Source organism: Miniopterus schreibersii (assembly GCF_964146895.1).
Source record: "Miniopterus schreibersii genome assembly, chromosome: 8".
Taxonomy (NCBI): domain Eukaryota; kingdom Metazoa; phylum Chordata; class Mammalia; order Chiroptera; family Miniopteridae; genus Miniopterus; species Miniopterus schreibersii.
The window spans coordinates 60,975,723-60,989,999 of record NC_138109.1 but is presented as its reverse complement, the minus strand read 5'-3'; the positions used below and the strand labels follow the sequence as shown (position 1 = coordinate 60,989,999).

Sequence of the window (14,277 nt, the reverse complement as noted above, 5' to 3'; positions counted from 1 at the left end):
CCCTAAAATGCTTTGATATTTTCCTCTAAATAATCTCATTAATTTTAGCCCTCCAACTTAGTGACTTTTCAAAACCCCCAATAAAGCATTTTAATTTTCCTCTTGTCTCTAATCCTCTATAAAACTGTCAGGGCTGGGTACGGAGAGGGTCTCTCCAGTTCACAAGTACATCTCTATCATGGAGTTCCTGGCACATGAGAGACACTCAATAAATATCAAAGTAAATGAAGAGACACATAATTTAAGTAATGATACCTAATTTACAATCTATTTCTTGCTCATTAAGATATTGTTTAATTTGAGACAGATCAGTAGTTCATACATATGGGAGGAAGGTGAATAGAAAAGTACCTTTCAATGAGTGTCCCATTTTGAATCATCCAAACATCACAATATGTTCGAGACACCAGCATAACAGCAATAAGTATCAAGTAACCTGTCTAAAATAAACCAGGTATAGCAAATTAAATAAATGCATTTTAGAAAGTTAAAAAAAAAACATTACCTTGGTAAAGATTTTTGATTTCTAAATTCATGGCTTTATTCTAGCTTTAATACAGTTGGCTGATATTTTACCTATATGTAATCTTAAAATATAATTTTAAAAGAATTTTAAAATATAAATGGAAAAGGCCTTATAGACCATTTAATCTTTCTTATCCAGAATTCAAAAGTGAATCTCAAGCAGGTTAAATGACTTGCCTTCATACAACTGGTCAATGACAGAAATTAGCAGTATAACTTAGATTTCCTGAGTCATCATGTACTGTGATTGTCTTGTATTTTTAATATATGACTAATAAAGAAAAATGACAATAACTGTCAATATATAATTAAACAACAAATATGGAAGCATTAAATTTTACTTAAGTAGAATAAGTTTGATTCAGTTTGTTAGGAAAATCTCTAAGAGTGCCCCTGCCTTCACAGGACTTTCCATTTAGTTATTAAGGCAAGATTTACACTAAAAAAAAAAAAAAGAAGAACAGACCAATGTAGGTGTATTTGCATCACTTCATGTGCTAAGTAACAGGACGGGAAGGTCTAGGGTAGCAAAAGAGGGTTATGACATTAGAAATACATTAACCACACCAAGAAAAACAAAGGAAAGAATGATTATGAGTAAAAAAAAAAGATGAGTTCATGAAAATAAATGGATTAAAACTGTATGAATTATGGTATAGCATATCCAGCAGAGTTTAGACAATATAAAACTATTCAAAGCTTCTAGGTAGAACAAAATGTTGAAAGTGTTGTTTAGAAAACATTACTGAAGCAATGCTGGATTTTCAAGGGGGAAGAGATGAGACACTAAGTGGCTGGCTAGGAATCCAGTATCTCTGTGTAAGATAAGAATCTACTCTCCAACCTCCAACACACATTCAAAGTTGGCCTTAAACCTAAATTGGAAGAATATGACAGTAACACAGCTCAAGTCAGGGGCGCAGATGTGTGGCAAGGGGGACATTTGTTGGATAATGTGCTTAATTTCAAAGTTATGGAATTGAGGGGCAATTGCACCTAACACTTATGTAAATTTTGCAAAATAAATACTTTTTTTAAAAAGGGGAAGGTAGTGAAAATATAGCCCTTTAAGCGAAAGACAAAGCAGGGAGTCATAAACACAGAAAAAATGAATGAAGCCACAAGAAAAAAGACTGTGTGAAAAAAAGTGTGTGATTGAGCTGTGACAGCTGCTACCCCAGTGTTTGCTGGAAAGAAACATACCATCTTTCTACCCTATGAAACCATCTCAAAGTTAGGTATTCCACTGACAAGAGAAGAACCTATTGATTTTAATAAATGTTGTCTGTATGTCACTTTAACTGTAATACTAACTTTTAATTCAGACCCTACATACAGTCTTAATCCTAAATTAACCATTTGAGGTATAAAAGGTAACATCAGACCAAGATAGTGTATTTTTTCATTTATGTTCTTGGCTTAATTCATCCTTAAACACAAGTATCAAGTTTACTTGTCTCACTTTAGCAAAATCTGGCAAACTTTAATTATGGACAGCCCTGAAATACCTTTATACAAAGGATGTTGTTAGAATCACCACTATTCCCATTATTAATGGGTTCGTAGACTGTGGCAGAAATTGAAGATGTGCACTGATTTAGGCTCTCCCTCACCGTCTGATATACAGGAACTTCCATATCTTTGTATATAGTATTTTCATTTCTCTATTTCATAAATCAGTTAATCTTTCTCTACCTCCAATCTTTTGTGATTTCTACAGGAGTTTATTTCATTTTCTTGAACTGGGGTTAAACTTGAATTTTCATATCCCTCAAAAATGGTTCATAAAATAACTCTGTGGCATGGCTACACCTAGACAAAACTGGGAGGTTGGCCAAGTTAGGCCCTTCTACCTCCTTACTAACTCCCAGAGAGCTATCCAATGTCTCACATTAATTTTATAGTCAGCAAACCCCTGCTAAGCAGTTAAATAAGTATATGCCGTTAACTCATAGGGGGGCAATATACAAATCTTTCCAGAGAAGCTGTATTTTAAATAAGGACTCTCCAAAGTCAGGTAAGTTGTGGAATGAGAAAATGATTAATTATGCCTGAAGAGTCATGGGAAACCTTCACAAAGAAGATAATGAGCATTATGCTATTTTTTAAACATATTTATTTTTGTTGGGGTGGGGGCCCGGGTTGTCACAGACATGAGGCCATGACAGCACACAGCCTGACTAAAACACAGCAAAGAATCTTCTAAGCAGATGATAGTGAAAAGGAAGATCAAAGTCAGGTTGTGATTTACCCTACAAGGAAAAAAAAAAGCCAAATATTTTTATTAGGGTTTTAGAAAGAAGACTAGTTAGGAAAAGGAGAAAAAGCAAAAAGACCAATTAGATTATAATAATCCTGTAGAAATGGAAAGAGACTAATTTAAGAGAAACTCAGGGATACTTGGAAAAACATTTAAACTATAAGGGAGGGAGCAGATTTAAAAGTTTCAGTGTGATCTCATTTTTATTATGTGCTCACACATAAGACTGTACACCAAAATAATGATAGAAATTCTCTGAGTGGGAGGCTTACAGGCACCAAGAAGAAAAATAATCTGCATTTCCCAATTTTTCTTCAAAGAACATATCTCTATCTAATCAGAAATAAACAAATGTTATTATTTTTAGAGCTTCTTAAGGATGGAACCATCACGACATGAAGCGGAAATGAGGGGGGCGGAGAGCAAGTCCAGTGTGATGGAGGAATGTTCCTTCTCAGGAATCACAATGTTTTTGGAGCATCTGATTCTTTTCTTGAGGTTAATAGATTACAAGGCAAATGCTTTTTAAAATCTGAACAATGGGAAACATTATAAGAGATAAATTTGGCAGAAAAGATTAAAAGGGGAGATTACTTGGAGTGAGACTAATTAAACAACACTGTGACATCCAGGCAAGAATGTTTAGGGGAAAAACTGTTAGATCCCAGTGACTGAAAGGCTGAGGTATGAGGAGAAGAGTCAAAGGTGATGATATTTTTAATTGTAAAAAAGGAAAATATTGACATGATCAAAGATGGAAAACACAGCATTATTTTATTTTTAACCATTAAAAATACTTATCAAATAAAGATAATCTTGATAAAAGGGCAAAGGAAAGGATAATAAAACTTTATTCCTATAGCCTGCTCACTTACCGAAAATACCTGAAAATTCAGATATCATTCTGGTATCTTAAAAACATATTTAATAATTTTATTGACCAATGTCATGCCAATAAATTCAATAACTTAAAAGTAAATAAAACATATTTAGTCAAATATAAAAAAGTAACCCTCAAACATATTCCATATCAATGTGACTTAACATCTTAATAAAATGATTTGTCTTCCTAAGTTTAATCTTGTTTTCATTACATTATAATAGAGCAACAAGACTTAGGGTAGCTGTACTAAAGTACTCTAGAATGTTACATAAAATATAATAATATTTCATAAACAAGAGAAAACTATTTTAAAACTGGCACTGAACAAGGACACTTGCGTCACAGACAATGATTTAAAGACAAAAATTTAGTAGTCTTCATTACCCATATAGAAAACATTTGACTATAGTATAACAAAAGCTTTATAATTTTATTGTTCCAATTTCATGTAACCTTTAAAGTTGAACACTTAATATTACAATTTCATAAGACTTACCTCTTTACAAAATGTTCTAGGGACCATGATTTTCAGAATCCGTGAGAGCCTTGAAAAAAACATCTTGTCCACCACAGCTCGCTCTTTTTTTCCTTCTTTCTACATTTTAAAAAGAAAAAGCTTTTAATATAGCTATAACAAATCTTCAAGAAGACTAAAGAACCATGTATCATCTCAGTCAATGTAAACAACTATCAAGATGACATTACATTTAGAGAATACAGGTTTGTACTGCTCTTCATATTCAAACATGCTTTCAAGAAAATAAGATGTTGCCAAAAACAGTAAGCTTTTATTTTATTTTATCTTGAACATGAATTTCCCTGATATCAATTACAGAGAACCTGTAGATTCCGAAATTTATCATTTAGCATTTCCAATATGCAATCTGCCAATTCACTCTCTCTTCCTCATAAATTCAATTACAGACAAGGTTTATTCACTCATACAGCTCACAGGGCAGGAGAAGCAGATAAAAATAAACTAATAAATAAATTGTTACAGACCAAGTAGGCAGGGTCATGAGAAAATAAATGATTCAGATAGGAAGATGAGAAAGGTCCTTTTGGGGAGGTGACATTTTGGCTGAGACATACAGTGAAGCTATGTGATAACCTTGGAGGGAGGAGGGTAGTGAAGCACAGGGGATACCAAGCAGAAAAACCCAGTGGAGGAAATAAAAGTGGAGCAAGATGATAGCAGTGCCAGAGCAAAGGGGACAAAAATGAGAAAGCTGAAAGTAGGAAAGGGCTTGTAAAGGACAGAGGGTGAAAGCCACAGAAAGGATTTAGGCTTTATTGTCAGTGTAGAGGAAAAGCACTAAAGATATTTAACCCTTTGTGGTCGTTTGTCTACTCTCAGCCACCAAAGCTTTTTTACCGTTCCGGTCGTATGTATGTCTGCTCTCAGCCACCACAGCAAGGAACCGTACGATATAAGCTCCACAAGGATAGGGACTCACTTTTAAACTGCTATACACCCAGAGCCAAGAACAATGCCAGGCGTATATAAGAGACTCAGTATTTGTTGAAAGATTAATAAGTGAATTAAAAAGTAATCAAGGAATTTGATATTCTTATAAAATTATTGTGGCCTTAATGGAGAAATAAGGACCAGATTTTGCTACAGTTGAATATAGTCACAGCTGAATAAAACATAACCATAAAAAAAAAAAAAAAAAGATTAAGAGATGCCACAGAGTAATCTCATTGGTCCTTCCTTACCTAGTCAATACTATCAGCAATTTTAACAAAGAAAGAGGCGGCCCAATTACATTTGTAGATAATACCGGCTATCTAACAGACTAGAGGTTAGAATTACATTCAAAATTATACTAACGGTATAGACAGATTATAGTATAACATGTATAATACATATAATAGCATACTGTACAATATGTATAATAGTAGAGACATCGTAAAGTATAAACTAATAGTAAAGACCCAATAACCTGACATTTACAGGGAAAATTAATGTTTATTTCAAATAAATCAACTGAGTTACCATATGAGCCGGCAATTCTACTCCTAGGTATATACCCGAGAAAAATGAAAACATATGTCCACACAAAAACTTGCACATGAATGTTCATGGGAGCATTATTCATAACAGCCCCAAAATGGAAACAACCTAAGTTTCCCTCAACTGATAAATAAAATGTGGTATGTCTCCACAATGGAATACTATTATTCATCAATAAAAAGGAATGAAGTACTGATCTGTGCAATAACACAGATGAAACTTGAAAACATCATGCTAAGTGAAAGAAGCCAATCACAGAACACCACATTTATATGAAATGTCCAAAATAGGAAAATTAGTAGAGACAATAGGTTAGTGGTAGACAGGGCCCAGAAGGAGAGGATAATGAGGAATGACTCCTAATGAGTACAGTATTTCTTTTGGGGGAGATGAAAATTTTCTAAAATTAGTGGTGATAGTCTCACAACTAAAACTACTGGACTGTACATTTAAATGGATAGATTTTATGGCATATAAATTATACCTCAATAAAAACTGTTATTTAAAAAAAGAAATGAAGAAGTGAACTGCCAAATATAGCTGTTGGGGATCTGTCAAGTGACTGGTTCATCAGAATGATACCTGAAAGTTATAATTTACCATAAACCTGTAGTATTATGCCCATCGAGTATGTCGTTGGCTGTGGGTTTGTCATATATGGCTTTTATTACATTGAGGCATGTTCCCTCTATTCCCACTTGGCTGAGTTTTATCATAAATGGGTGCTGGATTTTATCACATGTATTTTTCTGCATCTCTTGATGTGATCATGTGGTTTTTATCCTTCATTTTGCTTATGTGATGTACCATGTTTGTTGTTTTATGGATATTGTACCAACCTGGCATCCCCGGAATAAATCTCACTTAATCATGGTGTATGATCTTTTTAATGTAATGTCCAGTTCCCTAATATTTTGTTGAGGACTTTAGCATCTACGTTCATCAGCGATACTGAACTATAACTTTTTTTGTAGTGTCTTTACCTGGTCTTGGGATTAGGATAATAATGCCTAGTAAAATGAGCTTGGTAGTCTCCCCTCCTCTATTTTTTGGAATAGTTTGAGGGTAGGTGTTAGTTCTTCTTTGAATGTTTGGTAAAATTTACCTGTGAAGCCATCCATCCAGGGCTTCTGTTTGTTGGGGGTTTTTTGATTACTGCTTCAATTTCACTAGTTGTAATCTGTCTATTTATCTCTGATTCCTCCTGATTTAGGTTTGGAAGATTGTATGTTTCTAGAAATTAACCCATTCCTTTCAGATTGTCCAATTTACTGGCATACAGTTGTTCGTAATATTTTCTTATAATCCTTTGTATTTCTTTGGTGTCAGTTGTTATTTCTCCTCTTTCATTTCTCATTTTATTATTTGGGTCCTCTCTCTATTTTTCTTGATGAGTCAGGTTAAAGGTTTGTCAATCTTGTTTATCTTTTCAAAGAATCTGCTCTTGGTTTCACTGATCTTTTGTATTCTTTTTTGACTCTCATTTATTTCTGCTCTGATCTTCATTATTTACTTCCTTCTACTCATTCTCCATTTAATGTAAACAGCAGTTACGGTTAAAGGAGTAAAAGCAATTTTTGCCTGCCTATTAGCAATATGGTGCTCATATTAAGAGATGAAAGAGTGCTGATATATTCCATGCTAGTCGGACCATGTCTGGTCAATTGCATTATATTCTAAGTATAATGTCTAGAGAAACTAATAAGTATAGGTCCAGAGGAATGAATAGAGAATTGAAAAAGAATCAGAAACCATGTCAGAAACACTTATAAAAAGAGAGAGAGTTGCTGAGCACGGAGTATTTTCAAACAACATGAGAGTCTATCAGAGAAAACAATGTAGACTTGCCCTGCATTGCTGCAAAAGGCATAGTCCATCAGTAAGTACCCAGAAGGGGAAGATTAATCTCATCATGGGCTAGAACTAATACAGCTATGTTTGCACCCTAGGTACTCTCCAAGGGACTCTCCAACAAATGAACAGATTCAAGTAAATACCAGAAGTCATTTATCAAGGATTCCTATTTCAGGAAGAATTCCTATAATATGTAGTGGCATGGACATGATATTTAAATTCTCCAATTCTAAAATTCTATGATTTTTATCCTAATTCAAAATTATATAACAAAATAAGTAAATGCATAAAATTCCAAAGAGTTGGTAATTTAAAAATTTACCTCATTTTTCTGTAACGGTGGTTTTCCATTTTTCTTGCTGCAAAGGAAAAAAAGAGAGTGCATTATTTGCAAACTGTTCCCATCATAAAAATTGTTTTAAGATATCAAAAGAATATACCAAATTCCCCAAATGTTTCTTCTTTCACAGATCGTACATACAATATATTAAATATAATAGTACAACTGTATCTTATTAAGTATCATTTACTAAAAATGTTCAATAAATGTGAACTACTACTACCAGGCAATATACTGGTAAATTTTACACACATACACATATACTCTTATTTTTCTAATTCTCTAATGTGGAAGTGAAGTCTATTTCTCCATCCTTGAATCAAGACTTGGCCACGTGAACTGCTTTGGCCATGGGTGAGACCATGTGTCATTCCCATATTACAAATGAAGACACTGGCTTGGAAAGGAGGACGTAGTATGTCCAAGTTTCATGCTACTCAAAGTAGTTAGTCTAGCACTAACCTAGGTCTTGACTACTGATCCAGGCCACCACCCTAAACAATATAATGACCAGGATTAGGTTCTTTTTAATATACACTATCATAGCACCCTATGCTATGATCATATTTTAAATCTCTTGTTTAATATGTATTTCCTCCCAATAAATTAGTTCCATGAGATCAGGAGCTATAGCAGGCTGGCTTCTCCAAAGTACAGGTGAGGTGGTGTTTGGGGTACAATATGTTTACTGGGGATCAATACCTATGAAAGGAAGTAGAAGAAAGCAAGTTTGGGTAGAATTTAAACTGTGATGCAGGCCCAACAAAATTTCACCCAACCAGGTGGGAAGCTGTGACACCAAGTACTGCGGATCAGAGTGCTCTGTGATTGGCTGAAATGGTCAGGTCTTTATACCTCTTCCTTGCTCAGTGTACAAATGCATGCTGCTCCAGGGAGGTCATGGCCTTAGGAAGGTGGCTCTGCAGTTAAGGTAGATCCTAAATGTGGGCAGAAGGGGTTACCTGGTCTGCACTCCTCACAGCTGGACTAGACCTTCTCGAAGGGAAATCTGCATATCTCCATGCCTATTATAGGGGTCATATATTACTCAGCCCTCTATTCAACATCTAGTTGAGCTCCAAGAATCTGTAGAATAAACATTTTCAGTAATAAGACACCTGGTCACTGAACAAAGCTAGAAAACCAGACTTAACTGCAATTCAGTAAGAGTAGATGCTCTTATTTTAAAAGTGTTTAGGTTTATTATTGTTTCTAATCTGTTTTTAAATTTTTATGAAATTGCAAAATGTTTCAGAAAATGCTGCTTATATGTATGTGTGTATATATATACACGTGTGTGTGTGTGTATATATATTTTCACAAATGCCCAGTTAATTATGAGCCCATTTATAAGACTTTCTAAAGTCCTCTTTTTAAGGAATTCTTTCAGTGTTTTTCCATAGACATTCTCAATTTTGAAGATACTAGATATATAAACATAGAGAGATTACCTAGGATAAATTAAGCAGTATACTAGAATCCCATTTAATGGGTTATATTTTTTTCACTTGAAATGCTATGCTAAAGACTGGAGAGAAGTTAATTTAATTCCAGAACATGATCTACTTACTGGTAGGCAGATTCAAGTCTAACAAAAATTCCGCATTTTCCTTTTCTTGATTTTTATCCTACAAAACTAAAATGGCTACAACAAATAGACATGTCTTCTACTTTTGTGTATTCCCTTTGGCTGACCAAAAATATCAATTTATCAGCTAAACAGATTAAAATAAAGGTATTCAACACGGTCAAAATATATTACTGATATGCATACTAATGGCAAGGTATCCATGACATCTGTAACAATCACTAAATATCAGCTGTCTTGTTACATTTCATGGTACAATCAACTGAAACTATTTAAAAATATAATTTTGTGACTATGTGAATCATGACCATTTATATAACCAGTCTATACCAATAGTGACGTCATGTTCAGTCAGAGTCAGGAGCTGCTAATCTATTTTCTTCTTGTTCAGTAAATCACTAGACTTTCCAAAATAGAATGGCACTCCCTGAAGCAATCCTTCTCACCCTTTGCCCAACAGCCCTGCCTGAGCAGAGGCAAGGAAAAGAGAATCACTGTGCCAAGATAAGATACGGAAAAACTTGGTTGCTAAAGTATAAAAGAAAGGTACACAGAAAAGATATACATCAATTATATATAATCCTGAAAAGACAGGTCAGTTTTAAAAGTGACATGATCAAGAATCATTAAAATGTTTACTAATTACTATATGCTAGGCACTATACTAGATCAGCATCTTTCAAACCTTGTGGTCTCAGGGTCCCCAAAAGCTTTTACTTATTTGGATTATATCTAGGGATATTTGTCAGATGAAAATTCAACCTCAATAATTTTAAAAAATATTTATTTACTCATTTAAAGGAAATAGACACCTTACATACTAAATAAAATTTCATAAAAATAGCTATATTTTCACAAAGGAAACAGTTTGGGGAAAAAGGCAGAATTGCTTTATATTTTGACAAATCTCATTAATGTCTGACTTAATAGAAGACAACTGGATTCTCATATCTGATTCTGCAATCTTTCTAGCGACTGCAATACAGATAGGTATTATAAAACAGGAATATTTTAATAATTATGGATATTCTTCTGTGATACTAAAATGTTGCAATGCAATGAGCTTTTGTGCTCTGATACAATTAAATCCATTAGTCTATGCTACACTTTCAACAGACCTTTTACCCTTGAAAAATTTTGTAACATCATTTAGTCATTTGCAAAATACTGGTTCAATGAGCTATGCAGCAGACTTTCCCAATGTAATACATTTTATTATACAATACTTTGTAAAATTATATTTGTTAATATTGCCACCAATCTCATCAGAAAAGTCTTAAGCACTGTGAAGTTTTATCAAGCTCACAGTGGCAGAGACAAGTTTTCCAAATTCTAAATTTCACCTGAAAGCTTAAATTGTAATATCAGTGACAAACACTGCCAGTTGTTTTTCCTTGAAGGTCTTTCAAGAAAATGTCTAAAATATTCAAGGCTGAATAACCACAGTTATTCAGTCATTCTTTCAAGTAAAAATGATGTTCCACAAAAAGAGTGGGCAAGCTCAGTTCATGGCTTGAACAATTGCACAAGTGCTTTCCAAACTCCAGACAACCTCTGTACTTTGGTATGCTGCAAGAACTGCTTTGTGAAAACTTCTCATTTTTCTTTGGCAAAAACATTACAAAAAGAGAAAAAAACCTATAACCAACTATTTATAAGACACCACTGCACTCGGACCAGCCAAACCAACTATTTATAAAATGTATAGGAGGGTTTTATCCAAGAAATGGAAAGTCCAATTAACATTTTTTTAAAAATCAATGTAATTCATATTAACAGTCTAAAAAGAAAAAAACGTATGATCACATCAATTGATACACAAAAGGCCTTTGACAAAAATCCAATACCTATTCATCATAAAAACTCTCATCAAATTAGGAATAAAAAGGAACTTCCTCAATCGACAACAAAAACCTTTATCATATTAATGAAAGATGAGACTGTAACATCTGGAACATGACAAAGATGCCAACTCCCAACACTTCTATTCAATATTGTTACTGTAGGACACATACAGTGCAATAAGGTAAGTAAAAGAAATAAAAGGCATATAGAGTAGAAAGGAAGAAGTAAAACTATCTTTTTCCCCCCTCACCTTAGGATATGTTTATCGATTTTAGCGGGAGAGGAGAAGGAGAAGAAAAGAGAGAGGAAGGAGGGGAGAGAGAAAGAGAGGAAGAGAGACATTGATGTGAGAGAGCAATATCAATCGGTTGCCTCCCCCATGGGCTCTGACTGGGGATCAAACCACAAGCTAGGTTATGTGCCCTGACTGGAAATTGAACCTGCAACCTTTTAGTGACAGGACAACACTCCAACCAACTGAGTCACCTGGCCTGGGCATAAGTCAAACTATCTTTATTGCAGACTTTATAAACATCTACATAGAAAATCCTAAGGAATATACAAAAAGGCTGAGTTCAATCAGGTTCCAGGATACAACATCTATACATAAATATCAACTGCATTTCTACATATGAGCAAAAAAAAATTGGAAATTGAAATTTTAAACATACCCTTTCCAAAAGCATCAAAAATAGTAAGTATTTAGGGGTAAATTTGGAGGAAAAAAAGATGTGCAAGTTCTGCACGCTGAAAACTAAAACACACTGGAGAGAAATTAAAGATTAGACAGATATTTCATGCTCATAGTTCAGAAGACTCAATATTGTTAAGATGTCAATTCTCCCCAAGTTTATTTAGAAATTCAATGCAATCCAATCAAAAGCCTATCAGGCTTTTTTTGTAGAAAATAACAAGCCGATTCTAAAATCCATATGTAAACGCACAGGACCCAGAATAACCAATAAATTTTGAAAAGAATCTGGAGGAATTGAATCTGATTTCATGGCTTACCATAAAGCTATAGTAATGAAGACTTTGATATTGGAGTGTACGTACAGATCAAAGAAACAAAAAAGTCCAGAAGCAGACCCACATGTGTAGGGCCAACTGATTTAAGACAAAGGTGCCAAAGTAATTCAACGGGGAAAGGACAATCTTTTAAACAAATGGTACTGGATCAACTATAGCCATAAGCAAAAAAAAAACAAAACACCTCAACCCTTATTGCTCACCATATACAAAAATTAATCTGAAAAGCAACACAGATCTAAATGCAAGAACTAAAACTGAAATTTCTAGAACAGGAGAAAATCTTAATAATCCTGAGTTAAATATTTGTTAAATAGGACACGTAAACTAGAAAAAGTAATCAATAAATTGGACTTCATCAAAATTTAAAATATTTGCTTCTGAAAAGACACTATCCAGAAAATTAAAAGACAAACCACCAAATAGAAAAAAATATTTGCAAAATGCATATCCAAGAAAAAACATATTTAGAATACATAAACTCTTACAGTTGAATAAGACAATTCACTTAAATATTTAAACACTTTGCCAAAGAAAATGTATGGATGGAAAATAAACAGATAAAACGTGCTCAAAATCATTAGTTCTTAGGAAACTGCAAATTAAAACCACAATTAGAAACCACTAAGCATATCCACTAGAAGAGCTAACATCATACCAAGTGTTATCAAGGATGTGAAGCAACAGGAATTTCCTTACACTGCTGATGGGAATATATTAAATAACATCTTCAATAGTACAGAAGTTGTTTGGATGACCCAGATGTGTATATACTAATTTATTTATATATTTTTAAAAATTTTATTTATTGATTGGAGAGAGGGAGGGAGGAAAAGGGGGGGGAGGGAGGGGGGGGAGAAGAGAGAGAGAGAGAGAAACATCAATTTGTTGTTTCACTTATTTATGTGTTCATTGGTTGCTTCTTGTATGTGCCCGGTCTGGACACTGAACCTACAACCTTGGCATATCGAGACGAAACTCTTTCTAACCAACTGAGATACCTATCACCAAAATGAAAACACAAAATAAGAAAATTCTCTAAAAACTTTAGGGCCCTAGAGAATTCATCTTTAGGTCTACTATCTCTAGGCCCTACATGACTTAGGGCCCACGTTAAATATAAGAAGCTGGAAAAACAGATTTGGGAATGGAAAGGTAAATTCAGACAAAGCCATGTCGAGTTTAAAATGGTTTCAGTAGTACAGAAATTAAATATGGTGGCAGACTGAGTGGAAGCTACAGATACTCTCCCAGGACCAAACTGGAATTACAACTAAAACACAGAAAAACCATCCTGAATAATCAACTGCAACTAAAGACAAGCTGGAGAGCACCCTCATAGCCAAGGAGGAAAAATGGAGACCTCACAGAGACTGGCAGGCAGCAGCTGAAGGTCTGGATGGGGGTTTCCACTGAGGATGCCGGGGTCTAAACCCCAGGCTGGGCTTCCCAGCCAAGAGCACCAGAAAGATGCCCACATAACATCTGGCTATGAAAAGCAGCAGGGTTTCTGTCTGCCAGGGAGAAACCACTGGAAAGGCAGGCACACTCTTAAAGAGCTAACATACAAAGTTTCAAATGCAGCCACTAACCTTGGGCTCCAGCACAGGAAGGGCAGAGTGGAATGGAGCTGTCTGAGGAGAATCTAAGGTTGTGGGCTCTGGAGATAGAGCTCAGAGGGCATCCCTCTGGATTCCTGTGCCCAGTCATTCCTCCATACTGCAGAGGCAGACATTTACCTTCCAAGAAGCTTTTGCCTGAGGGGGAAGCCATTGCCTCACCCTGCTGGAAAACCTCTCACCCTACCCGGTGGAGTTTCTACAGCCTGAGGCTCATTAAGAGAATCAGATTAATCAGCCTACAGGCAGAGGCAGACTTCAGAGTGTTTTGAGTCTTTGCCTGGTCTGCTTCTGGACCCGGACCTTGGAAAAACAGA

General features: G+C 34.8%; 1 protein-coding gene across 2 annotated transcripts in view; it reads right to left on the bottom strand.

Moving 5' to 3' along the window:
- The window catches only part of ABCD3 (ATP binding cassette subfamily D member 3), a 68,281-nt gene that overhangs the window by 38,413 nt on the left and 15,591 nt on the right, over positions 1-14,277 (bottom strand). For both annotated transcript variants that reach the window (XR_013999459.1, XM_081146213.1), the window contains exons 2-4: positions 7,862-7,898; positions 4,165-4,263; positions 352-440 (exon numbers count right to left, since the gene is read on the bottom strand). Coding sequence is in view for 1 of the 2 variants with exons in the window: in XM_081146213.1 (XP_081002339.1) it covers positions 352-440; positions 4,165-4,263; positions 7,862-7,898 (225 nt within the window). In the remaining variant the exon portion in view is untranslated. The remainder of the gene's footprint in view (positions 1-351; positions 441-4,164; positions 4,264-7,861; positions 7,899-14,277) is intronic.